At 36.9% G+C, this 26,882-nt stretch overlaps 4 protein-coding genes and 3 non-coding genes across 10 annotated transcripts; 4 read left to right on the forward strand and 3 right to left on the reverse strand.

Annotated features, from left to right (window-relative positions):
• Positions 1-328: 328 nt before the first annotated feature.
• On the forward strand, positions 329-4,536 carry LOC119982038. Of its 3 annotated transcripts, XM_038825200.1 has the most exons (8): positions 329-487; positions 1,388-1,577; positions 1,668-1,737; positions 1,832-1,925; positions 2,058-2,179; positions 2,359-2,508; positions 3,798-3,896; positions 4,203-4,536. In XM_038825200.1, the coding sequence occupies exons 2-8, from the start codon at positions 1,411-1,413 to the stop codon at positions 4,278-4,280; spliced, it is 780 nt and encodes a 259-aa protein (XP_038681128.1). In that variant the 5' UTR covers positions 329-487; positions 1,388-1,410; the 3' UTR covers positions 4,281-4,536. The 3 variants fall into 3 exon arrangements, with proteins under 3 accessions (XP_038681128.1, XP_038681126.1, XP_038681127.1); XM_038825198.1 differs by having other exon boundaries at positions 1,388-1,737; XM_038825199.1 differs by lacking the exons at positions 3,798-3,896; positions 4,203-4,536 and adding an exon at positions 2,765-3,139 and having other exon boundaries at positions 1,388-1,737.
• A 594-nt stretch (positions 4,537-5,130) lies between these two features.
• LOC119983235 lies at positions 5,131-5,219 on the reverse strand. The gene has a single exon (XR_005464582.1). It is a non-coding gene; the product is annotated as a small nucleolar RNA R64/Z200 family (small nucleolar RNA).
• Positions 5,220-5,324: 105 nt separating this feature from the next.
• LOC119983210 lies at positions 5,325-5,401 on the reverse strand. Its single transcript, XR_005464566.1, has one exon. It is a non-coding gene; the product is annotated as a small nucleolar RNA SNORD18 (small nucleolar RNA).
• Positions 5,402-5,467: 66 nt separating this feature from the next.
• On the reverse strand, positions 5,468-5,548 carry LOC119983232. The gene has a single exon (XR_005464580.1). It is a non-coding gene; the product is annotated as a small nucleolar RNA Z199 (small nucleolar RNA).
• Positions 5,549-5,929: 381 nt separating this feature from the next.
• Positions 5,930-9,805, forward strand: LOC119982783 (methionine adenosyltransferase 2 subunit beta). Of its 2 annotated transcripts, XM_038826339.1 has the most exons (6): positions 5,933-6,244; positions 6,911-7,070; positions 8,351-8,538; positions 8,675-8,798; positions 9,138-9,268; positions 9,349-9,805. In XM_038826339.1, the coding sequence occupies exons 1-6, from the start codon at positions 6,020-6,022 to the stop codon at positions 9,478-9,480; spliced, it is 960 nt and encodes a 319-aa protein (XP_038682267.1). In that variant the 5' UTR covers positions 5,933-6,019; the 3' UTR covers positions 9,481-9,805. The 2 variants fall into 2 exon arrangements, with proteins under 2 accessions (XP_038682268.1, XP_038682267.1); XM_038826340.1 differs by lacking the exon at positions 9,349-9,805 and having other exon boundaries at positions 5,930-6,244; positions 8,675-8,802; positions 9,138-9,270.
• A 1,327-nt stretch (positions 9,806-11,132) lies between these two features.
• On the forward strand, positions 11,133-13,936 carry LOC119982784. Its single transcript, XM_038826342.1, has 2 exons — positions 11,133-11,421; positions 13,621-13,936. The coding sequence occupies exons 1-2, from the start codon at positions 11,230-11,232 to the stop codon at positions 13,693-13,695; spliced, it is 267 nt and encodes an 88-aa protein (XP_038682270.1). The 5' UTR covers positions 11,133-11,229; the 3' UTR covers positions 13,696-13,936.
• Positions 13,937-15,465: 1,529 nt separating this feature from the next.
• Positions 15,466-26,584, forward strand: LOC119982702 (NAD-dependent malic enzyme 59 kDa isoform, mitochondrial). Its single transcript, XM_038826203.1, has 19 exons — positions 15,466-15,901; positions 17,014-17,110; positions 17,897-18,015; positions 18,110-18,277; positions 21,235-21,363; positions 21,828-21,888; positions 22,458-22,561; positions 22,647-22,730; positions 22,805-22,911; positions 23,019-23,118; positions 23,448-23,561; positions 23,893-23,958; positions 24,141-24,213; positions 24,301-24,387; positions 24,574-24,628; positions 24,731-24,802; positions 25,372-25,434; positions 25,900-26,014; positions 26,148-26,584. Exons 1-19 carry the CDS (start codon positions 15,773-15,775, stop codon positions 26,217-26,219), a joined length of 1,815 nt encoding a protein of 604 aa, XP_038682131.1. The 5' UTR covers positions 15,466-15,772; the 3' UTR covers positions 26,220-26,584.
• The last annotated feature ends 298 nt before the right edge of the window (positions 26,585-26,882 follow it).

Raw genomic sequence — 26,882 nt, forward strand, 5'->3', positions numbered from 1 at the left:
TATTCATCAATTATCATACACTTCAAAGATAAGTATGAACTAATTTTTCAAGTGTCATTTTTTATCACAAGTGTGCATCTAACGCTTAACTTATCAAGAAAGTATCATCTCAAGTATCCATTGTGAACATCTAGCGCATAATTTATCAAGAAAGTATCATCTCAAGCACTTCAAAATCATCCCATTGTGGATGCTCTAACGTTGAAAATCAATACATCTGCGGCACAAAGTTTGTTTTCCATAAGAAACGGCACCGCTTCTATTGGACTGGGCTTTGTCTGGGTGGGCCAATATTCATGGATCTAGGACGATATAGCGGCCCAAAAAGAAATGCGCTCTAGCAAAGTAAACAAACGACAGAAGGATCGAGTTGAGATCGTCTATGGAATGGTAGTTTCGCTAATTATTGCGAGACCCGAAGGAAAACATTTTTGTTCTCAACCTGAATGTTCTTCATTGACAGATTGGAGGATTGAGCAAATCTAAGGTATCTTAAATGCACGCCTTTTCTATTTCTGTTCGATTATTATCGTTATCAGTGTTAATGTGTCTCTTCATCTTCTTCTTTTCAATCAATTTGGAGATCCTCCAATTTGGTCTGTTTGGTTCCGAGATAGAGCAAACTCGAACATAGGTTGTTAACCCTAGAAGAAATGATTAAGATGTGGGAGTTCTCTTTTCTGTGCAGTGGGAGTTTTTTATTTTAATTTTCTGTTAAATAATCTTATTCGGGTGGTTGGACAATATGCTTTCTCTGTCCTTCAATTTTTAAAATATGTGCAATTTAATAATTTATGAAGCATTGATTCGGATAAGAGTAGAGTATGACTTCAAAAATGGTAAGTAAACAATGCCTTTACTGACAGAGTTTTTGTTTTTAGAAATATTTTATATTTTAAAATAATGATTCGATAATATTATATGAGCAATTTCCTCTAAACAACATGGATTTTGACTCTGGGATTTTTGTGGGGGTATCCAGTAAGTGATTAATGAGTATCCTTTTACAGAGAAGATAAAATAAGCTTAGTTCGAATTTATTTGAAATGCTTGTGCTCTAGGTTGATGTTTGCATGAATTGTATACCCAGTTTTAGTTGAGTGAAGAATGGACCTGGTATTGTTTTTCAAATGCGAATATGAATTGCAATATTTCTTGGGTATTCCTGGCAAGCCTTTTTAAATTGAGAAACCCCTTGACTCAAAGGGAATGCATGGGTGGTTTGAGCATCCATGCAGGATCCGTGCTCTTAAGGATTTGAAGGATTGTCTTTCTGTCATCTGCAACGGTTACATTATCATGTTTCTTACTTTGATCCATGAACACTTTTATTCTTGAAGTATCTATGGAACTAAATGAATTAGTACTGTTGGACTCTCCTTTTCAGTGGTCATTTCAAAGTTCAAAGAAATGTTGTTGGGTCATGCTGATGGTCTATCAGAAATGAGATCATCGAGGGATCAGCTACTTCCTGATCCTGAATCTGAGTTAGAAGATGATGATGATGAGGCAGCATCTACTTCTGAACAGATACTGTACACTGCCTCTTTTGAAGAACTTGCAAGAAATATTATTCAGTATGATACTATTATATGGTTTTCTATATCACTATTACTGGTTTTAGCTTGGGGGGTAGGCCTCATCATGTTGTTGTATCTACCCTTTAGAAGATACGTACTTCAAAAGGACATTTCTTCTCGCAAACTATATGTTACACAGAGCCATGTGGTTTACAAGGTAAGTATAGTATTGAGAAATGTATTTTTATGAAAATTATTTTGCTGACCATTCAAAGGAAAGAAGGAACATCCTAATTTTTTCCCTTGCAAAGATTTCAAGGCCTTCTTTTATACCCTTTTGGGGTGTAATTACAATTGAGAAGCAGGTGCCTCTTTCCATGGTGATTGATATCATTATTGAACAAGGTAGTCGTCTTGTGTGGCTGGATTTATTTGAGTTTCAGTACTCCTATGCTTGCAATAGGAAAAATAGTTTGCGACTATTGAGACTTTATATGAATGGAAAAGGTGGAATTTACATGTCAAATCTAAATGTAGGTTGGTTGCAGTCATTGTATGGAATCCATACATTTAGAATTGAAAGTATAGCTCGTGGAAAAGCCGCACCTGTAGATGAGCTGCAGGTTCAAGGGGTTGCAAATCCCGGACTTTTGAGGAAGGTACGATGTACTTTAATTTTTGTTATGGTATCTTGCATTTAGTTGTTCTCATTCAAAAACCGGACTGGATTCCTTACATGCCAATCTCATTGCATCATTGGTATTCAGCCATTGCTTCTCATTGAAAGGTGATTATTAGTTGATGGAAATCCCAGTTGAACTTTTAGTGTTCCTTTCAGGTAATCATAACAGAAGCTTCAAAGGTTATGCAGGATATTGGTATAAGTCGAAAGCCTGCTACTCTGGCTGAGGAAGGGGAAACTTTTTCTCAGATCGGATCACCAACTGAGAGACCTTTAATTTTCAAATCACCATCCAAAAGTTTGAAGGTAATCTTGAATCTCTCAACCTATTCCCTAATGGTGTGTCAAAGTCAACTCAAAGTCCATCAATGCATGAATGTAAAAATCGTTCCCTCCACAAGATAGACATACACACACATCCATTGATTGCCATGATTTAATTGACTGTAAGATGCAACTCAAACCGAGGTTTTCCAGTGGTCACTTGGTCTGACTGTTTAAATCAAATTGGATGCGAACTTCGCTATCTATAGAAACTTGTTTTATTGTTATTTTCTGGCAGGAGAATGGGGGTCTATTTGGGTTGATTTTAGAAGATGTAGTTAGATTTTACAAAAAGACAGGGTGCAGAAGTGGTGGCATGTTGATGATTCTAAAGGTTCTGGCAAAGAGAAATGTCAGTTTGTGAAAGACTTAAGAGGATTTGGGAAGACTTTGCCACATCACCTTGAGAATTCCATTGTAATCCTGTGATGAGAACATACAGTTTTCATGTTTTCCGCATTTGGTAAAGGAAAGTATCAGAAGATCTGTTGACCTAATGATACCTTTTCCTTTTGCAATGCTTGAGAAATTGTGATGATAGTTAGGGGTTTCCCTACCATTGACAAGCCTTTTTTATTAGGATAATTTCCCGAAAAGCCTTTTCAATCCAGTTGCGAAAAGCCTTTACAATATATTTTCGTATCATTGAATGCTTTTATTTGAGATATTTGGCTTTTCAAGGTCAGCACAGCGCCTGAGGTGCAAACAACTCAAGGGATTGCAATTAAACTATAAATGAGGACTGGGGTTTTGTGAACTTTTTGATGTTTTGGCTAAGAACTCTGAATCTTACTTTAAGGCTTATTATTTGGTGAAGGTGGAGAAGGGTAGTGCTTATCTGGTTCACAAAATGCTTTTCATCTACTTGGTATACAAGAGAGAAAAATACCTCCATATTCCTTTGGTTTGCGAGTTTCCATGCACTTCAAATCCTGGAAAAAAAACCTTGTTGTCAACCTTGCACGGATGTTTAAATTAGTGGTGTCCAAGGAACCAAATTATATAAATGATGCAGATACTCTCTTTTCTAATTTCTATTTGGTGAGAAATTGAGTTACGGCACTTCTGCTTCACAACCTTCTGAAGAAAGTGTGTGGAAGCACAAAAAACAATAATTTTGTTCCATATTAGCTTTTACATGAGTAAACTAGTCAGATGTTTACTTGTTTTTGAGACATGAGAGATGGCATTCACTATATCTGTTGGTGGTGAGTTTTTTGCAGCTTAAGGCATTATATTAACAAATACTCGATCACATGGATGTTATGCAGATGACTGGTTCACCCCGTTTTTCTCCAATGGACCGCAGAGGCATAATACCCGAGGATTTGGTGCTGAATAAACTAGAAGAAGTAAGCAGATCAGTTAAGGTATGAACTTCTCCATTAAGTCTTTATGGACAGCTAGGTTATACATGGAATGAAAAGAAGTTTTAGGGATGTGCTTTGGTACTGAAAATTATTATGTAGATCATTATGTTTCGAACAAGTGTAGGAATTCACACCTTGTCTTGTTCACATGTGGCCTGCCTGCATTCTTTTTCTTCTTCCTCGCCAAATGACTCCAGTAAATAGTCACTTTATCCAAAATCTAATGCCATTGCTTTGACATTAGCTTATATTTTATGGGAAGTATAGTCATACACTGATTGTGTGTTTCATTTGTTCCATGACCAGAAAATTGAATCCCTGATGGAGAAGTCCCAATCTTCCCCCAAAAGCAAAGCAGTTAAGCAGCTCAAATTCGGTCACTGAAACATCTGAAGAGAGAAAGCGCGACACAACTGAAGCAGACAATGTGGATTTGACAATTATTATGTGTTGAAGTACATGCTGTTTGTGATCAGAAGTTCCTTCAATATCCATTTGATACTACATATCGATCTTTGAGGTTTACTATCCCTCTATTGAATCTGAATTTTGCAAACAATCATTTTATGTATATTTTTATTTTGCTAACTTGGGTTGATCTGTATTGGATTCAATTCGATAAAAGATTATTTGCACATCACATTTAACTAATTACACCCCATTAACCCATTAAAAACCCTCATCTATAAGCGCCCAACTTTCCCAAATCTTCCCTCTTCCTTCTTCCCTAACCTGAAGGGAGAGACTCATTCAGATGAGAATTTCGTCGCTGATATCATCATTAAGATCTGTGGCTGACGAGAAAGATTGACATGTTTAGAGGCTAGGGTTTGATCTATTTTTTTTAATTTTCTTTAATCTCAACAATAAATAAGATCCAATGACTGAAATTATATGATGCAATTCATAAAATTTCTCTCATAATTGTTATATTTTTTATTGGAATTTATTTAAAATGGGGTATATTTAATTAATTCTGGAGTACAAATAATATTCATCTAAAATCTTTATCTGTTTAGAGTTCACTTCCTTCTTTGTTCGTTTTGATGTTCTCTTTGCATCTATCTCCTGGAGTCAGATCTTTAATACTCTGCCAACTGCAGCGTATCTCCAATTCAATTCGACAAAATTGCAGCACAAATTTAATAAAAAATAATAGTAATTCAAATTACAAAAGACGAGAATGGTTACGAAAAAGTTTTCTTGTTTTCCTGAAATGACAAAAACGAAAAATCCAATGCTCAGAACATGAATATTTCTTCTCATAGATAAAAAAATCTCTGAAGTCTGACATGTGAATAATTCATGGTTCATCATTGCAAGCCAACAAAGGTAAAAATGTTTCAAAACATTGATTTGCATGCAAAACAGGACTCAAGAATTAAACCACGAAGATTATGCGATCGAAATAGATCAACGAAGCTCATGGAGATCAGATATTGGTAAAGATTTATCAGTCACGGTTGAATCAGAAACACGGACCAAATGGTTTATCATCATATCCCCTCCAGATTCGTCGATCAATGAATAGACAAAACCAAAAAAAAAAAAGAGAAGAAGACACAAAGTGAGATCATCAGAGACTTAAATACAAAAGTAATCACGAAATTAATCGCTCATTTTGTTGCAGTTTTTTCCTCATCACATGATCCAACTTTGCCAAGGATGATAAAGATTGAAAAAAACAAACAAAAACCTTAAAATCTACTGCAAAGAGGGAGGGAGTGAAGAAACAGAGATACTAATGCATCAGAAAAAGGAGTCGCTAGACTAAATATATATTAGTAGGGTTTGCGAAGGGGGCTGGGAAGAAACCCTAATGTAACGTTGGATCCGCCGCGTTGAAATAATCGAAACCCTAATTTTCGGTATTCTCGGCGTGTTGGTAATGAAGTAGTTTCTTCCTTTCTTTTAGAGGTATCACTTTTGGGCCGCGGCCGGTTTTCTTGAATTCGAGTCCTTTTCGTTCGGGCCTGTTTAATAAAAGCTCATCAAACTTCGTGCCTAGTGGGCCGGGCCGTGAAATAGAAGAAACGTCAAGAAGAAGAAACTTCGTCACTCTGTATTATCGAATCCAAGATATTTGCGTCTCTTTAGCTCATATTCTTCTCCGGCAGCTAGAGATGAGTGGGAGGAAGAAGGTTTTGGTGGTCGGAGGTACGGGCTACTTGGGGCAGCACCTTTTGCAGGGTTTCTTAGAGGTCCAAGACAGCCATTATGATCTGGCATTTACTCATCACTCCACTCCTCCGAAGGCCCTGCTCGATGTCATCCCTCACGCTCTTGCTTTCCACGTCGATTTGCAGTCTGGACAAGGATTCGATGCTATTTCGCACGCATTTGGCCAGGTCTCTCATCAATTTTGACGACATTTTTTTTCTTTCTATTCGTGTTTTTGAGTGTTTGTTCATTTTTGTTTGCTTTGATTAAGGGGTTTTTTTTCCCTTATTGTATGATTAATTGGTGGGTGATTTTGTGGGTTTATGTTTTGACAATGCATTATAAAATCATTGCTCATACAGTTGTTTCATAATGCATATAGATGTATGTGGAAATTTTGGATTGTACTCTGCAAACCTCAGTTAGCATGGTGAAAGCCTTTAATAGTTGGGGAAAAATATGAGAAACTAAAGTGCTCAAACACATATTGCACGATCCTTGGACAGTGTTCCATTGTTGAATTTGAATTCTTGAATTTTTCAAAGAAGGATTCTAATATAATTGTGTTTAAAATAATTGCTGGAGTTAAAGGAACATATACTTTTGATTTTATACGATCAAGGATGGATTAGGTCACAATTGGACTGTGTTAATTCGAGCCTGTCTCCAAACCGTACACTTGAGCTTCAGCTTATTCTACAGATATTCAGTTGCAGTATTTGAACTAGGATATCAACTTTACATCTATGTGTACTGACTACTGACACATCTGGTGCTGCAGAGGATTTTATCATAGATAATTGCTGAATTTCCCTTGACCAAATTCTAACAAGTTTACCATCTTGAAATGGCAGCCCCATGTGATCGTTAATTGTGCTGCACTTTCAGTACCTCGTGCTTGTGAAAAGGATCCTTCAGCTGCTATGTCGCTCAATGTACCTTGCTCCCTTGTAAACTGGTTATCAAGCTTTAGGGAGAATAATGCTCTTTTGATCCATCTATCGACTGACCAGGGTAAGTCACTCTATCTCATGGTTTTTCAAATTATATGGCAAACATAATTCTATATCTTATAAGGCTTGGTTTTGGTGATTATATTGGAGGGAATAGTATAGAATCATACAGAGAGGATGCTATCTTGTGTTTGGCATGTAATGGGATTACGTGGGATAAGATAAATCTGATGATTGCCTGATTTTTTTTTTCATTCAGTCCACTTATTTTCTTTCCCTAACAAGAAAACCATAAGATAACATCCACAAGGATAAAAAAACAAAGTACCTATACAATCAAATTCACTAACGGCATTAAAATGTAGTTGTGATCAACACACTACCAAACTTACGAACTCAACAATCTCCAAATGAATGCCAGTATCTAGCTGCAAGTGAAACCCCAAGATGAACTTTAGCTGGATAGTCCATCAACTTCTTCCCTGCTTCCATCAACTTCTTCCCTGCTTCCTTACCTTCATCATCCGAAAAGTCCATCTTCATCAACTCGTCTGTGATCCTCGTCTGAGCATGAAGTAGCCACCTCAAGGAGTTTGGGACATGAAGAGTTTACTTGTTGTAGGAATTTGTTCATTCATATTAGTTATTAACCCATGGGCTATTCAAAAAGAAAATCTTCCTTTGAAAGCTAGGCAGGAAGAATATCGTATTGAGGACTTTATGATGTAGTTCAAATTGACATAAAGGAGATTTCTCTGGCACAAACTTTAGAAGTCACTGAGTATAGCTTTTGATTAACATTTTGGTCTTTGTAAAATCTCTTCTGGTGATCTGTGCTTAAGCTGGGCAACAAAATCCTTCTTGTTCTTCTTCTTCCATTTAAGAATTCTACTTGATGGAAGTCAGTGAAATTCCTGTCCAAACCCAACATCACCAATAAGTAGGTTCACTTGCTTGTTAGCTTTTTCTAACATCTTTGGTTGTTTAACACGATGTATCCATTCAGCTTATATTTTTGGCTATATGTGGTGAATTTTATTTTTCTATACACTCTCTAACAGTCCATCTATGTACTTTAGAGCTTTGCACCATGTTTACTTTCTTTTAAACCATCTCGTCGGAACAGTCATTTTCTTAGTCAAACTTCATCTAAATTTTGTACTGCCAGAAACTCTCTCTCAAAAGCCTTTGATAGCATACTTTTATAATTGGAGTCATTCTTTACCGTACACCTTTCCTTTTTATTGTGACCATTTATGATTTACTTTGTCTCTGTTTGAGCAATTTATGCTTTTATTCCTTTCTGCTTAAGTTTCTGAGAAACATTTTTTTTTCTTTCAGTTTATCAAGGGTTGAAGTCCTTCTATAAGGAAGAAGACGAAACTCTTCCTGTAAATGTTTATGGCAAGTCAAAAGTGGCAGCGGAGCAGTTTATTTCAGATAAATGCTCAAATTTTGCGATTTTGAGAAGCAGTATCATTTTTGGGCCACAGACTATGTCACCTGTCCCAAAATCCCTTCCAATTCAGGTGCATACAAAAGCCAGACATGAGACATGTATTTTGATTCTGCAACTCTGTTGTTCTCCTGTAAAAATGCCAAAATTAAGTAAATATAGCTTATGGTTATAAGCTGCCTATCTAACCAATGGCACAACTGATGCAGTGGATTGATAGTGTCCTCTCCAAAGGGGAGGCAGTTGAGTTTTTTTATGATGAGTTTCGCTGCCCAGTGTATGTCAAGGATGTTGTGGCTATCATTTTAAAGTTATCGAACAACTGGATATCTGGTATGTAAGTACTTTTATCTTGAATATGACATGTTATGTCCATCAGAAATAATGTAGGAGACCTCTTTGATGACATTTTGAAGTCACCATTATTTTCAGTGTCTTAACTGTCAACTCAAGTTTCAGTACCTGAATGAGAAAGAGATTCTTGACAAAGCTAGTAGGAGCATAAACGAGCAATTGTATTCTATATGTATAACCTTTAATCAGACTTCCTGCGCATGGTGCGGGCATTTTAGGAACAATGTTAATTGCTTTTATTTATGAGCAATTGTTTTCTGTATACTTTGATGTTGAATTGATACTTGTTTCATTCATGATTCATGATGCCTTTCTTAGAGGCTAAGCAGACGCGGTTGCTGTTGAATGTTGGTGGACCTGACAGGGTATCCCGTGAGCAAATGGCCAAGTCTGTGGCACTCATTAAAGGATATGAGACCTCCTTAATCAAACCGGTTTCTGCATCATCAGTATGTATTCCTTGTTGGTTCATAACATACAGGTTTTGTGTTTTCTTTGATTTAACCTGAGGTTGCAACTGGGTATTCAGGTTGATCGAGGGGTCAAGTCCCCAGCAGACATATCCATGGATATCAGAAAGCTGGTTCAGACACTAAGTATTCATCCTACTCCATTCGTAGATGGTGTTAGATTAACCCTCAACACTGAAGCTAGGCCGTGATTTCATGAAGTTGAAGTTGTGGTTGATTGCTTCTACATCCAGAGATGCCATCCGAAGCCACACTACAAATTATAGTGTTGTACATTATATAGTAATTTGACTTTTGATGGCATTGGTAACAGTATGTCCGCAAAGAGTGCACTTGGTTGTAAACTTCCTTGGTGTGAACCGTGGTGGATTCCCTGTGAGAGAGAACTAGGCCTCAAGGGCTCCTCACAAGCTCAGGTCCTTAGCACAGGTCAGTGCCATTTGGGTTGTTAAAATGTCTTGGGGTGTTTATGACCATTTGGGTTCAATTGAAATGTTGTTCAAGTGTTACCATGCATAGCAAGTAGCAGGTGTTCCACAAAATGCCTGAATGGCTGCGTCATTGATGGAAGAACAAGACATATGGGCTTCAACCTGATTTGGATGTTCTTCTAGGGCCAGGACCTGGTCATGAATAGCTTTATGGTGCCAGAGGTTGGTTGCAATGATGAACTAGTGATATTAGATGTTGGTCTTTGAATTAGTGCTTATTAGACAATTCTTATCCGCGGTGGTGTTGAATGCATTTAAAATTTGGCTAAATAGTATTTTCCGTCCCTCAACTATATCCGTCACATTTTCGTCCTTAAATTGTTTTTCGACCTAATTTCGTAAGGTACCATTTCCTTCCTTCACATGGTCTCGAGGCTGCAAAAATCCAATATGGGAAGGTCAAAGCCAATTAAGTCTTTCCATCCCTGCTGGCATGGATATATCAAGCGATCAAGCATGAGTAGTCGAGTATATATTATACCAAATCGTGGGGGTGCAGCAACTCAAGTGTCTAAAGGCCCTACTGCACAAAAGGCAAAGAAAAATATGTGTACGAACCCTATAAAGAAGATGGATCCCTGATCTCAAATTCCTACGGTTCTTATTCCTAGAAAGCCGAAAAGAGAAAGACTAGGCTGTTAAAAATCGAATCAAACTGTAATCCGAACCGAAAATCAAACCGTAATTTTTAGTTTGGTTTGGTTTATGGTTTGAAGTTTTAGGTATTTTTGGTTTTCGGTTTGCTTAAAAATGGAACCGAAATATTCGGTTTATGTTAGTTAAACGGTCTTGTTCAATTTACTTATTTTAGCCTTTCAGGTTGTCTTACAATTGCATTAGGTAAGGTAACAAGCAGCTCACTAATTGTAGGTTTCTCTTGTTGTCTTATGCCGTCCCGATCCTGTCCTATCTCCCCCGTTGGTTGGCGACCAACTTTAGGGTGACTCGCATGGCATTTGATTTGCTCTCTCAGGAATTCCTTCCCAGTTGAGAGATCGAGTTTGGTATTCTACACGTTAAGAGTAGTTATTCTAGTTTTGGTTTTGGTGTGCAACATGTTCCTTTATTCTCTCTTGCCTCTATTTTCATCTTTCTCCCATGCAGTATTTCTAGGAATCTTTGGAGGCCATTAAGAAGTCTTTGGAAGACATGAAGCTAGATATAAAGAAAAAAAATGTCATGAATTTTTTTTAATAATAATTGAGGGTTAAAATTAGGTCGAAAAATAATTTAAGGACAAAAATAAAATTTGGATATAGTCGAGGAAATTAGTATTTAATAAAAGTAAATAGATGAATAAAAAATAAGTCGAAAGTAAATTACAAAACAGTCCACTTCATCCCATCGTTTTGGCATCACAACAGTTCCACACTCATTCCCGAACGCCCCCTAAATCAAACAATTCCCAAATCCCAAGCCGAGCTCTCATCATCTTCGATCAAAACACTCATGGGAGGAGGAGCAGACCATGGACACGGAGCGGAAGGGGCCCACGGCCCTGCTGATTTTAGGAGCAAGGTGTGGAGCATGTCGGGAGGTCCGAATTGCAGACCTAAGCACTGGCGCCGCAACACGGCCATCGCCATGGCCGGCATCTTCCTTATCTGCATACCCATCGCCATGAAATCCGCCGAGCTCGAGGTATCTTTATCGTTTATTCCTTTGAAATTGGATTTGACTTTTGGTTTCAAATACAACGTGATAATTGAAGATAATATATCTTGGATCTAGTAGTTGTTACTAATATCGCTCTCCTGCTTACAATTATAAAGGTCTGTGCGTATTAGATTAGTGTTTGACATTAATGAATTTTGGGTTTGGAATTTCTGTGTGGGAATTATATACTTGTTGGCTTAGGGTAGTGATTTGAGACTATGTGCATAGATGCGAATAATTTGTGTTATTGGGATGCATTTTTGTTTTAGTGTCCCTGAAATGTATTGGTGGGTGCTTTAGATTGTGGTACGGTCGTGATTCCAAGTAATTGGCATCTGCCACTATCTTAACTTCAATTCATTGTTGGTTGCCTTTTTACGTTATTGCTCAAGTTTGTCCTATCCTGTGGACCAGGATTTGTGTGATGCCTTGTGATTCATGCAGTATCAATAAGGTGTGTTTTAGGTGCAACTACTCATCCAAAAGCTTGGTATTCTGTATGTGGCAAGGTTCTATTCACTTGTGTAAGTTGGAACATGCTAGTTTGGAATTTGGAGGGTCTTAAAACATGTTGAATCATTTCCAATGAAGACTATAGGATTCTTTTGAAGGTCTTGGCTGTGATGGAAATAAGTAGTTTCCTTTCGAAGTGCTTATGGAAGCTGAAAATTTCTCTATAGTGCCTTTCTTCACTTGGTAAAGCATTTTTGTCGGATATCATAATGATAGATAACATATGAGACAGGTGGGCGAATTTGTGAACCAACTTATTCTTCCTTGTAGTTGGTCTACTCTTATGTATTAAATATTCCTTTGAAGTTTATGGGGCTTTTAAGGTTATGCACAATCCTTGGGGAAGGACTTAAAAAGGTTTGGTTACTCCTTTATCGCAACAAGGAGTGGAGTAAGATTATATATCTAGTTTTGTTCTTCACTGTTGGAGGATTTGGAGGAGACAAATGAGCGTACTTCCTGTTGTGAATTGCTCAATAGTATATATGGAGGGCTTGACATTAACCATGCAAGGTTCCCTAGGGGGGAAAGCTGTGAGGCCATGTGGTCCAAAGCAAAGAATTTTTGCAAGCATTGGGTTCGGTCAGGTGTTGGAGCTAGTGGGACACGTGGATGATCCTTGGCATGGGGAAGGGTCTTGGATTGGGTTTAGTTTTTATATTTTCCCAAAAAGAAAAGGGTTTGGTTTATTTGTACCTTGACTAGGATCTCAAGGATTTCAGTGGGTGGTATTGTGAGTTCGCATTTCCACGTAATGAGGCCTTCAACCCTGCAATGTTTTTGGAGGCGATTGCGAGAACTGGAGGGCCAAGTAGATGATTCCTCATAAACACTGAGTTAGGTCATTCAGGTTTTGTAGGTAATTGGTTGAATCACGTTTTTGAGATGTTAAAGGGAATTGGTTTAGCCATCTTAGTGTTTGGTTCTCAAGGCAATGTAACTTCAATATTTACAATTTCCTAGAACATATCGATCTACCTTTGGTTTTGTAATTTTTTGGGTGGCATTCCTTCCAGCCCGTTCATCCCTATTGAAATGATTATTCTTCATTAGAAAGGGAAAAAAGAAGGAAAGAAACTGAGCTCCCCTGAGGAAGCCAAAAGACTCTCTCATGGCTGAAGGCTCCGCAACACGTTGCAGAGCTTTTAGATCCCGTCTTAAAATGCGCAGGCCCTATGAAGTTAGGGAAGTGCATGAATTCTTGGAAAAATAGGGAGCGAGCCTAACTAAAAAATATAAGAAAGTAAAATCAATGAATAGATAGAGTCAACATTACGAGAGTTTATAGAAGTCCTAAAGAGTTTTATTCATCCTTAAAGGGGCTGTTTACATGCTACTTGTTCCTCTTTCTGCAATGTGGTTTCATGTTCCTGACAGAAGAGTTCTCATACTACACTGGAATTTTAGTATCAAACATCCTTTTGGCTCATCTGAAATTTGCTTTTGGATTTATACTGGAGGGAACTTGGTGTCATGTCTTAATTTTGTAGGTGCTTTTAATGAATGCCGACACTGTTGTTTTGATAAAATTTCCCTCAACTTTCTCCTTGTGTACCGGAGATTGAGTTCTGTTAATTAGTTTAGACCTTTCAAGGTATTGGTGTTTTTCCGTTCTTTTTTTTGGGCATATGTTGTCAATTGTACTTGTAATGAATATCTGATTTCTTGCAGCAACGGCCTCATCACCCTGTTCGTCCAATTCCATCACAGCTCTGGTGCAAGAATTTTGGAAATAAAGAGTACTAAAACTACCATTGGCCATTGCTTGGTCGGTTGGTCTGGCTGTTTGGGTAACCACTCTGTTTGTGTTGATTAAATATGTGAGCGCCGTTTTACATCTTGATTCAGAACTGTTGGAATAAGATTTCATGTCGACAAACTATGGATGTGGGTTATTATAGCTCTGATTTTATTGTCAATAACTTTCTAAAACTCCTGTTTACAGTCATCAATGGAATGTGTCGAAAGTTATGTTTTGTGTAGTTTATGTCATGGTGTAGAATTTGCTGAGGTTTGTTTAGATTCGAAGGTTGAGTCTACATTGATTTGTTGAAAGATAAAAGAGCCAATTTACTTTCAGAAAAGGCATGTCTGCCTTAGAAAAGGCGTGTCCTTGAGGCAGAGTCATTTTGGAATCAATTCCATTAGATAGCTTACTACTTTTAGTGCAGCCCCTTGGTTTTTCTTTCAGATGCAAAACCCAATTATATATCAAGTTCTCTCAACTCCGGCAAATTGTTAAGCTTTTGAAGGGTGAATTTCTAGTAGCTAAATGTTTGGTTGCAAGCATTCAAGTATGCTCCGGTTGAGTGGAGATTCAGACCTAGTTTCAATATGAAACATCAAGCATGGTATCGGACTCTCTAATACTAGTACTCGGGTCCACACGGTAAACCTTTCCTGCTATCACCTAAGCAAATTAACGTTTTGGTTTGGTTTGGTTTGGTTTGGTTTGGTTTGGTTCGTGGATATGATGATGGGAATAGAAAGAGCTATTTTCTTGGTATGCTCATTCCTTGTCAACGTTTTGATTAGACTGTTCATACTCCTTTCTTGACATCATTGACTTGATTGGTCATATTTCGTTTATCTCACATCATAGGACATATATTTAAATTAAAAATGACACTTTAATTAAAAATTAAAAATATATATTTTTATTTTTATGTGATTAGATTTAATCAATGAGAAATAAAAATAATATAAAAAACGTATTTAAAATACATAATTGTGGCACATTGTCAAAATTATATGTTTTTTAAAATAACATTATAAGTATTTAATTAAAAAATAAGTGAGGATTCCAAGAGTTCCTCTCTTTTTCGGAGGAATTCCTCATTTGGGAGAAATCCTATTTTCCTTACAATTCTAGATTTAAAAGATTACATCAACCAATATAGAAATCATTCTCAAAAAGAAAACTTTTATTCTTAGAAAGTGAAAGGACAAATCCAATTTTCCTTGGAAAAATCATTCTCAAAAAGAAAACTCTTATTCTTGAAAAGTGAAATGAGAAATCCAATTTTCTTTACAATTCTAGATTCCAAAGATTATCTCAACCAACTTAAAAATTATTTTCAAAAAGAAAACTCTTATTCTTGGAAAGTGAAAAGAAAAGTTGGATGTCATGAAAACGACACCTTAATGTCCATCCACCTAGGAGTCCCGTGAGACTGTTGCCCTATTGTAATTTTATTTTAGGCATGTTTAATTTTTATGTTTTTAAAAAATAATAATTTTTTTTAGCGGGCTTACGGTTCCAATTCTATACAAAATATGTTGTTGGATTAATAAAAATAATAAAAATAAAAATATAATTTTCGAAATTAAAAGGAAAAATTTAACCCACCTTTAACCCACGTGCCAACTTCCCATTTTGTGTGCTTGTACATACAACGAACGATGCACATAATATTCCCATATATATTATATACCCTTTCTGCCCTTCATTTTGTCGGGAAGAGTATAACCCTCACCACTTACCTCTCGCTTTCTCGGACCGCTTCAACTGTTTTTTCTACGCTCCACATCCACAAACACGACCGTGGACCCAAGTCCATGGCCGAAATTCAATAAATACAAACAAAAAATTTAAAAATAAAAAAATCGAGAGCAAATCTTGAAATCTTATCGCTAAATATAATCGCGGAGGAAGACCACGGTTGCTGATGTTTCACTCTCTGATCTCAGATGGAGAGAATGTGGAATTGAGAAAGGGAAGCTGGAAGTGATATTCAGAGCTTTGTTTTTTGTTTCTTGTTTCTTAGTTCTGTGTTGTTGACTTTTGAAGTGATTGGATCTTGATTTTTCTTGGACGCGGAGAATGTGGAATCTTGCACGAATCGCGGCGTCGAGTTTGAACCGATCGAGGCGGTTCTCCACGTTGATTCCTGGTCCCTGTATTGTACACAAGCGTGGTGCTGATATCCTCCATGACCCCTGGTTCAATAAGGTTAGTGTTCCTTTTTCTTTCTTTCTTTCAAAGATTTGAGTTGGTGTTGGTTTATGAGATCAAGATATTATACTTTCAAAAGCAACGGTCAATTAGCTGACAAAAATTGTAATTGCGAATGATAACAGCAGCTACGCACAGCTTTTATTCTTGTAGAGATTTTGATGAGAACTGGTTGGTGTGTATGGTGATGCCGATTTACTGAAAGAAATTCTTTTGTTTATGTTTAAGTAATGAGTTCCAAGTAGTACGTAGTTTACAGTTTGTTAAAGTTTAGGTTTTCTGCTGCTGATAGAAAAGGAAAGGGCCAGATTTTGACTGTGAATTCATTAAAAATGATTGTACTTAAATGGCGTTGAACTGTGATATTTGCAGGCTTTAAGATAGAAGAAGTGGCACAAGCTATTATAATATTGCCGCAATCCTTTTACTTCATTTGGTTAGACTAGAGACTGGCACAAGCAATAATTTGCAGGCTTTAAGACTACGTCACTTAAGGAGTGGCACAATTACATGTTATTTATGTAATGGTTATGCAATAAATTAGAGATTATTGATAAAGCAGTAGAACTTATGTTATGCACACATAATGAAGGGGAATAAAAAAAACTGGGCTGATTAGGATGACATGTTGACAATAATCATAGATATCAGTTCATGGCTAGAATAGATGTCTGATTTTTATTGGCTTCAAGAACCAGGATTTGGAATCTTGAAGATTGTATTGCTTTTATTTGTGTGACTTTTATTTCTTTGAATTAGGTGTATTTTCTGTAGGAATTTCATGCTGTTCTACTGTTGTCCACTCTGTGCCTAGACGTTTGGTCATTTGAGTACGTTCTGTAGATGGAGTAAATTTTCCATTTTTTAGATGGTTAATGCTAATCTTATTTATTTTCTTTAATAAAAGTGTTAATTGCCATAACATGGCTAAGAATTCTCTGGCATCTCTCAAGATTTTCAAACCTGTCATCATGATGCTTCACTAACAATCTAATATTACCAAGAGAAATGATTGTGTGATGTTTGAAAGATGCACTCTACTTTTTTCTTTCTAATTGATGGAAATATTGCTCAACATATTATCTATGCCGTGGATGATTCAAGAGCAGGATACTGGATTTCCTTTGACTGAAAGAGATCGATTAGGACTGCGTGGCCTTCTTCCTCCTCGTGTTATATCTTTTGAGCAACAATATGATCGTTTTAGTAAGTTACTTCCATACCATTTGAAGTTGTTTACATCTTTGTTCTGCTTAGCCAATGGCATTCTAAATTTCTAATGTCTTAAAGTACGAATGTGATTTAGATTCTGTTGCTTAAAGATATCTATCTTCTTAAATCTACACACAATTTTAGTCATGCTTGTCGCCAATAGCTTGTTGATAGCTGGTCAGATATCCCATCTCATAGAAACTAAATAACTAAAGGCTCAGCTCATTGCAGAAAAAAAGCATGCTTCTCATTTGACCTGCTGTATAGTTTTTATAGTTATGAAAAGCCAATTGAAATTAGTGATGCATGATTTATCATAAGAATTTACTGGTCTGGATTTTGTTCACTCCGTTGTTAGTGGTTGGCATTAACAAGATCAATGAAATGCCTCCTCTGCTATTTTTGGTTTATCCAGCTGTTCACTGAAATGCCTACTTTGATGACATATTTTTATAAAGAAAAATTTCCACCTTACCTGGCCATTCTCAAAGTGCCTCGAGACTATGGACTCCTTGTGTAGCCCAAGGAAATACTATAGTACACCATGTCATAACCTATACCTGTTAATTTGTGCTGTTCTTGTGCTGTTTGAATTTTACTTTGCCAGATAATCTTTCTTGATATGAATGAGACTCTTATGAAGTCTCCTCCTCCTCCCCTCTCTCTATCCCTCCCTCTCTCATGCACGTGCTCGCAGACGCACAAATATATATGTTTTGTTTCATTTAATGGAGAATGAGTTCAAAATTTTTAGTATTGCCTCTTATGCTATTTTTTCAGTGGAATCATATCGATCACTGGAGAAAAATACTAAGGGTCAACCAGAAAGTGTTGTATCTTTAGCGAAATGGAGGATCTTGAATAGACTGCACGACAGGAATGAGACTTTGTACTACCGAGTATGTGCTGTTGGGAATTCTGACGTATGCGTGCTTCAAATTAATGCAGTTTGTTGATTTTTGAGGATATATATTTTTTTTTTGTTTCTTTCAGGTCCTTATTGATAATATCAAGGACTTTGCACCAGTTATATACACACCAACGGTAGGATTAGTATGTCAAAATTATTCAGGGTTATTTAGACGCCCACGGGGAATGTATTTTAGCGCAAAGGATAAAGGAGAGATGATGTCAATGATTTATAATTGGCCAGCTCAGCAGGTATCATTCTTAATCTTGGAAGAGTGCCATGCAACATATATTTATCTTTTGTTAGCTACATTCTCTATTTCATCCCTATGTTCTTCATTTTTCCGTTACAGGTCTTTTCTTGAGATGGGAAATAGTTGAATTTGTGAAAATAACTATGTGAATTAGTAACTTGGTATTTCAATTGTCACTGATGGAGTTGTGTACTTGATAAGTCTCTGACAGCAAGGTCTCAGTTGAAAATAATTGATTCTGGAAAGCTCAAGGGTTGTTTGAAAGGAAAAAAAAATTGTGATCCTGGAAAAACTTATTGGTATCCATAATAGCATGTCGAGTTCATTTGACCTATACTTGGTTCTGAGGATCTTGTTACTTGAATAGTTTTTCCAGTATCTTTGAGCCTTTTCTAAATGCAAGTTTTTATAGTCATTATTAGATTGATTCTGTCTATCTGGCTCCTAGGTCAACCCTGCGCCACATGATTCGTGTTGAATTACTTGAAGATATTATATAATTTTTTTTAATATATAAATTTGATATTTTATTAATCTATTTTAGGCTCTTCATCTTTTGGGTTTTTTTAATCAATCATTTTGAATACTTGTTATTGTAAGTTATAAGACTCAATCCTCCATAGTGTTAACTGGCTTTTGAAGTCTTATTTTTTAATGCATGAATTGAACACTGTCTTTGCCACCTGCTTGACTTCTTTTTTGTAATTTCCTCGTTTCAATTTATCAGTTATCTCCATAATTCATAATGCCTTTCTACTCTTTGTCCTCTGATAGACCTATCACTAAAATGTATTAGTGGGAAATATTTGTTAGGTAAAGTAGGGACTCTTTTGTAATTTTAGTGGCCCTTAGAGTTTAAGTAGCAGTAGATCATGAGAAAGGATCGTTTTTGGGTAAGGAAACTTTGGAGGTCTTGGCTCCTTGAAAGCTAGGTTTAGGAGGTTATTGGCTCCTCGAAAGCCAGAGCTACATATTTTCGTTTTATAGTCTGTATTCCCAGTTTCAATTGGTAAAATCGGTTCAGTTATCTTGACATCTACTGTGTGTTCTTATCAATTGGTATTGGAGCAGTGATGATTCTTTATGGTTCGATCCAAGATGGAAGGAAGAATGGAGGATTTGGAGAAGGATATGAGTGGATTGAAGAGGAGTGTTGCGAGCGTGAAGGAGGACATGGAGATGATGGAGACATGTATGTATGAGGTACGCGGATTGATGCGGGAAGGAGAAAGCTAAGGGCAAGCCTTCTCGCGTTGCCGTCAAAGTCCCTGAGCGACGGTCTTCCTTGGAGGGGGAGTTTGGTTGACTGAAGCTTAAGTTGCCCTTATTTATGGAAGACGCCCAAATGGTTGGTTATTTCGATCTAAGCGTTATTTCGCCGTCAATCAAGTGATAGAGGAAGAGAAGATTTCGGCAGCCGTTGGTTGTCTGGAAGGTAAGGCACTAAGTTGGTACCGATGGGTGGAGGCACGAACACCCATCGTTGCTTGGCCATATTTCCAATCCTCCTTGCTATAGCGTTTCCGGAACTCTCAAGAGGGCAACACTCATGAAAGCCTAGCAGCTCTATGCCACAAAGGAAGTGTCACCGATTATCATAAACGCTTGAACATATCTTTGCTCCCTTACATGATGTCGGTGAGAAGATGCTAGTAGGGGTTTTTCTTAATGGGCTTCGAGAAGAAATATGAGCTGAAATTAGGACTCTTGCAGGCCTAATGGTGTTGGCCCATCTTATTGAAGAGAGAAACTTAGCCTTGGATCGTGCTCGGCACATGCCAACAGCCGACCAATATGAGCTCAACCCCAGTGCTGTTCTAGCTATGGGTGTGAAAAGTATGGGAATTGTCTGATTCCTATTTCTTGAATTCAACCTTGAGGGCAATGTTGAGGTTTTAGGGAGGGGTATTGATAGACTGATTACTAAAATGTATTAATGGGGAATATTTGTTAGGTTAAGTGGGAACTCTTTCGTAATTTTAGTGGCCCTTGGAGTTTTAGTAGCAGTAGATCATTAGAAAGGGCAGTTTTTGGGTAAGGAAACTTTGGAGGTCCTGGCTCCAGCTAGGTTTAGGAGGTTACTGGCTCTTTGAAAGCCAGAGCTGTATTCCCAGTTTCAATTAGTAAAAATGGAAGCCCCTGTAGCTGTAGTGTACAAAAGAAACTTGGTGGCGCCAATTCAATTATCTTGAATTCTATTGTGTGTTCTTATCATCTGCTTACACAAGTTGTTGAGAAGGTGCAAAAGAGCTTACTCATCTAGTTTTTGCTCTTTTTTCTTCACATTTTACCTTTGTGTGGTTCAATTCCCAGGTTCAATCTAGAGGTTACAGGTTCAATTTCTGTAAACAATCTCTTCACATATTATGACTCTGACTCTCCCCATTGCGAGGCCTTGTGCATGAGAGTTGTTTACCCTTTTTATGGTTCCAAATTTGTGGGTAAAGCACTAGTTTCATGGGCACTGGTGTATAAACCAAGTCGTCATACTTTTCCTCTCTGTAGGATGGAGTCTCACCAGCTTCAGAAAGGCCCTCTATAGAGTTACAGGACCCTCACTCAATAGTTAGACAAAATGGATTTTCGCAAAAGTTTTATTTGGAACTTCTTTGCTTTGTTGGGTGAAAATTGGAGCTTTAATTCTTTTTTGCATTCACACACAAATAATTTCTCTTTTAATCGTCTGAATTTCGTCTTAGCAACTTGATTTGTTTTAAGATGTTGTAATCATAGTTTGATTGACTTCTCCCCCGCCCCTACTGGCATGAAAAGAGAACCTTCTTGTTGGTTACTTCATACTAGTTTTGGGTTGTAGTTCCATTGTTGTTAATTACTTTTTAAATTCATTAATCGTGAATGGTAACATAAATGGCTATATTTAGCTCTTATTTGCACCATATGCCTCGCTCGTCCTGTGGCAGGAGCTAAATTTCTTTTCTTTTTAATGTTTTGCAGGTAGACATGATTGTCCTGACAGATGGTAGTCGTATTCTTGGCCTTGGTGATCTAGGGGTTCAAGGAATTGGCATACCAATTGGAAAACTTGATATGTATGTTGCGGCTGCCGGCATCAACCCGCAGAGGGTATGCCGTCATCACTCCTCCTTCTCCGTGCTGGTTGTTTGAACCCCCTCGTGTGCATTGTGTGACTCTTGGTGTATATTTGCTCATGAATGTTTAAATATACATTTTTGGTGACAGTTTCCGGCCTTGCACTACATATGCTTGTGTAAGCAGACATTTATACTCAGCTGTGACAAGGCAATTTCCATTTGTTGTGTAAACAAACATGTTGATGTGTTGATGGCCATTATTAAAACATTGTGAGAGAATGGTTCCCTGTAATTTATTTCTTGTGGGTTATGAACACGTGGTGATAAAGAGCATACATGCATGCATGTACAGTTTGAATAAGTTGAGAGTATGTTCATAAAGCTCCAAGTATTTGGAATATATCACCTTGGCAAATTTTTTTTCTTCATTACTATATTGGTTTAGTAGCAGATTCTGCTATAAGTCATAACATTTACCCTGTCCATCTTTTACAGATTCTCCCAGTTATGCTGGATGTTGGTACAAACAATCAAAAGTTGCTTGAAGATCATCTTTGTGAGTAAAATATGCACAACTATTTTTGCTCCTTTTTTTGCATCATAGCTGTTATCTGTCCTTCATTGCATTGGCTCTCTTCTTGTTTTCTTTTCATTGCCTCAGAAATAGTTATTTCTTGTGATTTGAATAATACACTCTATTGCCTGTATTGTATATGATTGGTGTCTTGGGTTTTATATTATTCATTATTCTCCACAAGTATACTTTAATTAAATATGTTTAATCCACTTTGTGATTGACCAATAAATGGATAATTTTCTAAAGAAATAGAACCAATGATTCCTTAGGTTTGTACCACGAAGATTTAAATCCTAATGATCTGGAAGCAATTTGGCTAATTCAATGTTAATCTATTTTTATTTTGAATACATTAAATTGTTTTTGCGGGGGTAAGGTTTGCGACATTCTGCTTGTCTCCGACCCCGCCTAATGTGGGAGCCTTGTGCATGGGGTTGTTGACCTTTACATTAACTATTTTTGTGGTTGAGATACTTTTTTAAATGGGAAAAGTGCACTGTGCAAGAATGATATTCTCGTTACATAGTTTCTTTTTCTTTTTTTGGCAGATTTAGGAGTTCGACAACCTAGGTTGGAAGGAGAAGAGTATCTATCAATTGTTGATGAATTTATGGAGGCTGTTTTTACACGTTGGCCCAAGGCCATCGTACAGGTTTGTCCTTTTAAAAGTTACGACTAATGTATTATGGTTAATTTATTTCATGTAAGTAATTTGGCGCTTGAATCATTCTTGTCAGTTTGAGGATTTTCAAATGAAATGGGCCTTTGAAACACTGCAACGGTATCGTAAAAGATTTTGCATGTTTAATGATGACATTCAGGTTAGTATTTGGTGCAATTTGTCACTATATGGAAGAATACCATGTGATTATGATGGTTTGCTCCATAATTACAGGGAACTGCTGGTGTTGCACTTGCGGGGCTATTGGGAGCCGTTAGAGCTCAGGGACGGCAACTGGCTGACTTTGTGAACCAAAAGATAGTTGTGGTGGGAGCTGGGAGGTACCTGCTAAGTTATTACTGCATCTAAGCATTATGAATTGCTTTCTATCGGTAGCATGCTCTTGTCCTTTGCATTTGTTATTAGCCATTCTCTTTTCTGCTTTCAGTGCAGGGCTTGGTGTTCTTAACATGGCTGTACAGGCTGCCACAAGAATGTCAGGGAACAGTGAAACAGCTACGAAGCCTTTTTTCCTGCTAGATAAAGATGTATAATCCTACTCTTATCTTTTCTATTCTAGAAGTTCTATAATAGGCTAATAGCACATAGCATATCCCTTCGCAGAAGAAAGACATTTGTTTTAATTTCAGATCGCTTTGATTATTGAATTCATTTCAGAACATATCTATCAAGGATAGGTATTTTGGTGTAATAGGTTATATTTGATGCAATAGTAATAGTGATATTTTGTTGTTAGTTAAAATGTCCAAGAAGTTAGAATATGATCTTAAGTTTTCATCTAGATGAACTAATATTTATTAACATTGTGGAAGCATCTCTCTGATTAATTAATACAGGCTTTTAAATTTTGGTGCAGGGTCTCATCACTAAAGAGAGGAAACACATTGATCCCGCAGCGGCACCATTCGCTAAAACCTTGAGTGATATCGAAGGACTGGGACTCAAGGAGGGAGCTAGTCTAATTGAAGTGGTACACTGCTGATCACAGCTTTAATAAAACATAATGTTTAATAAAATTTCATTAAACATGTGGCCCATTGGTAGAGTTGTAGGGGGTGTTACCTAGAGATTAGGTTCAATTCCTGGAAACAACCTTTTTCACATATTATGGGAGTAAAGTCCGCATACATTGTTCCTGTCCCCGACCCTACCGACTGCGGGAGCCTTGCGCATTGGAATTGTTTCCCTTTGCCTAAAATTTTATTATATTTAATGTTTGTTTTGCAATATCTTGGTTGAGAGAGTTGAACCACTCACCTCTAGGATATACATTTAATTGCTTATGCCTGAATGTTATGCAGGTTAAAAAGGTCAAACCGCATGTATTGCTTGGTTTGTCTGGAGTTGGTGGGATCTTCCATGAGGAGGTAAAAACCCAACTTAGTTTTGTTTTCAATTTCACCGACCCCCCCCCCCCCTTTTCTCTTTAAGTAGTATTACCTTGAGAAGCATTATATGTGGAAAATCATTTTTATTTTTCTGATTTAGATTTGTGATTCGATGTTTCTCTCTGGATGCTTACATTTTTTTTGGGTTTCATATGAATCAGGTGCTCAAGGCCATGCGAAAATCTGATTCGCCCAAACCAGCTATATTTGCTATGTCCAATCCCACCATGAATGGTTCATTTTGGCTATCTTTTTCAAGTTTTTACAGTTCACGCTAATTTTTTTCCCAGTTGACATGGTTTCTGTAACTGTATGTAACAGCGGAATGCACTGCCATTGATGCTTTTAAGCATGCTGGAGAAAACATAGTTTTTGCCAGTGGAAGCCCTTTTGAAAATGTTGATCTCGGTATGCTACAATCTTATTGATTTTTATTCTTCATATATCTTGGAATACTTTTGGCACCTTATTATGAACAAGATGAGTGGTGATTCTTTACCTAACATTTGAGCTTCGTCAGCCTGCATTATCAAATAACAAATAACATGATTTTTGGATATTTTACTAATCCTCACAACCATGATGTATTTTCAGGAAATGGAAAATTAGGGCATGTAAATCAAGCAAATAACATGTACCTGTTTCCCGGGTTTGTGTCTTCTTTTCCCTCTTTTTCATTTTTTGGACTGAATTTTATCTTCTGTTAATTATGTTTAAACATACTGACAACAATTTTTCTGCCATCTGTTAGGATTGGTTTGGGAAGTCTTCTGTCAGGTGCTCGTATTATAACAGATGGAATGTTACAAGCCGCTTCTGAATGGTATAATACTCCTAATGTTTTTCACCTTTGCTTCAGTGCTTTATTTATGTGAGAACCAGTGTTTTTGCTGAAGAAGGATAGATGGATGTTTTAATTGACTGTAATGTAATAGCTCCAGCCTCCAAGTATGTGTAATCCTACTCAATCTGCAGTTAATGTACAATTTTATACTAACCTCCGAGTTTTTATGAGGTCTTGAAATCTGTCATTGAGCTTGAGTTTCTTTTTTTAATTCGATGTTCTTTCGTTTTCATCATTTCATTTATAAGCTTATTTCTTAGGACTTTGGATTCAGATTTCTGTAGAAATGATTTTTGAGTGCTGAATTTTTGTGGTGGGTATGTCCACTAGGTTGGCTAGACTATGAACTATGAAGTCAATGGTGGTATTGACTGTTGTTTTTTGTATGCATGCATAAAACAAGTTTGACCTGAAACAGATTTAAGTTTCACTGCTATAATTTATTGAAATGAAAAGTAAGGTTTTATATTTTTGTAAATTCCTTTTTGTTGTGATAGAGTGGCTTCAAGCCTCCTTTTACTGCTTGCTGACATGATGTCATTTTACAGCCTTGCTTCTTATATGACTGATGAAGAAATCCAAAAGGGAATCTTATATCCATCTATAAATAGGTAATATTTCCAGTTCTGAGGAAAATCTTTCCCTCTCAAGCTTAGTATCTATATTTGTAATTTCTTGCATTACGATTCTTTAGTGGGAAAAAAGACTAGGAAAAGCCTATGATATTTCCTGGTGAGCTTGAATCAGTAGTTTGCATGAATGCTCTTTGGTAGTTTGAGTCTTTCTCATTATCTTTCCAGTCACTCTTCGTTACGTGCATAAGGCAGTTATCGTTTTTCTTTTCCTTTTGGTTTTGTTTGTTTTCTCTGCTCAACATTAAAGATTAGAGTGTTTTTTTTTTTTTGTGTGTGTGCGCGTGCGTGTTTACTGTTTACTAAAGAAATCATCATTTACATGAAGGGATGCTGATAGCATATTCATTATAGATTGTGTAACTCGTATTGATAACTATAAAAATTGGCTCATGTCTGATTTTACAGACTTATATTAAGAAAGCTATGTTGTGCATGATACAGTATTCGAGATATTACAGCAGAGGTTGGGGCTGCTGTTTTACGTGCAGCTGTTGCAGAAGAGCTTGCTGAAGGACATGGTGACATCGGACCCAAAGAGCTTATGCTAATGTCAAAAGTATGAGTGACTTTTTTTGTTTTGTTTTGTTTTGTTTTTTGTTTTGGTAAAATACCAGAGCAGATGCAATAAACTCTTGTTTATTGTTTAAATCAATCTTGTCATTTTCTAAATTATATGATCTTGGCTGCAGGAGGAGACAGTGGAGTATGTGAAACATAACATGTGGTTCCCAGTTTACAGCCCTCTTGTTCATGAGAAATAAACCATTCTTAGCCCTTCCATTGTCATCATCTTCTCAGGCTAATTTGCTGCAGAGGGGACCGGACCTAAAATTTTGCAGCCACGCTTGGCGGTATTGTGCTATGCTTTATCCGGTAGCTTAAAATATTGAGTAGGCAAATAATAAAAGGAAAAGAGGGAAAAAGCCCCCCTCTGAATTCTGATGTACTTAATTTTTTTTTATGTGATTTGTTGGTGTAACAAGTTAAATATATCTTACTCTTAAGGGGGCCTGGTACACATTATGGGTTTAGTATTGATAGGCTGAGATGACATTTTGGATTGATGGTCTGAATTTTTTCTGAAAGCTTTCAAGAGAAATGGACAACTCTGAACAATTTAAATTTATCTATCTGTCTCGTTCCTTCTACCTATATATCATTTTAAGAGAAGAAGAAACTGTAGAACACAGATTGGCACGTATGTTTGTATTATGCTGGGATGAAACGAAATATTATGTTCCAACTCTTTTATCTGCTTTTATGCTTTTGATCATATTAGGGAAGACGAATTCAATTTGGCTTTGTTGATGGAGAGTGATTGCGATTTTGCCTTGAACTCCACGTAATGAAAGAGATGTGTGGGCCATTATTCAAAACTTTGCATGACTCTAAGATCATCCACATATATCATCTTCAAAGTCTAT

Source organism: Tripterygium wilfordii, chromosome 17 (assembly GCF_013401445.1).
Source record: "Tripterygium wilfordii isolate XIE 37 chromosome 17, ASM1340144v1, whole genome shotgun sequence".
Classification (NCBI taxonomy): Eukaryota; Viridiplantae; Streptophyta; class Magnoliopsida; order Celastrales; family Celastraceae; genus Tripterygium; species Tripterygium wilfordii.

Bases quoted from the DNA above. Each gene is read 5' to 3' on its own strand.
- LOC119982038 (XM_038825198.1), top strand. From the start codon at position 1,411: ATGTTGTTGGGTCATGCTGATGGTCTATCAGAAATGAGATCATCGAGG. The intron at 1,926-2,057 runs GTAGTCGTCTTG...ATCTAAATGTAG, and splicing joins TGATATCATTATTGAACAAG to GTTGGTTGCAGTCATTGTAT. The intron at 2,180-2,358 runs GTACGATGTACT...TGTTCCTTTCAG, and splicing joins ATCCCGGACTTTTGAGGAAG to GTAATCATAACAGAAGCTTC.
- LOC119982783 (XM_038826339.1), top strand. From the start codon at position 6,020: ATGAGTGGGAGGAAGAAGGTTTTGGTGGTCGGAGGTACGGGCTACTTG. The intron at 6,245-6,910 runs GTCTCTCATCAA...TTGAAATGGCAG, and splicing joins TTTCGCACGCATTTGGCCAG to CCCCATGTGATCGTTAATTG. The intron at 9,269-9,348 runs GTATGTATTCCT...CTGGGTATTCAG, and splicing joins AACCGGTTTCTGCATCATCA to GTTGATCGAGGGGTCAAGTC.
- LOC119982784 (XM_038826342.1), top strand. From the start codon at position 11,230: ATGGGAGGAGGAGCAGACCATGGACACGGAGCGGAAGGGGCCCACGGC. The intron at 11,422-13,620 runs GTATCTTTATCG...GATTTCTTGCAG, and splicing joins TGAAATCCGCCGAGCTCGAG to CAACGGCCTCATCACCCTGT.
- LOC119982702 (XM_038826203.1), top strand. From the start codon at position 15,773: ATGTGGAATCTTGCACGAATCGCGGCGTCGAGTTTGAACCGATCGAGG. The intron at 15,902-17,013 runs GTTAGTGTTCCT...ATTCAAGAGCAG, and splicing joins ATGACCCCTGGTTCAATAAG to GATACTGGATTTCCTTTGAC. The intron at 17,111-17,896 runs GTAAGTTACTTC...CTATTTTTTCAG, and splicing joins GCAACAATATGATCGTTTTA to TGGAATCATATCGATCACTG.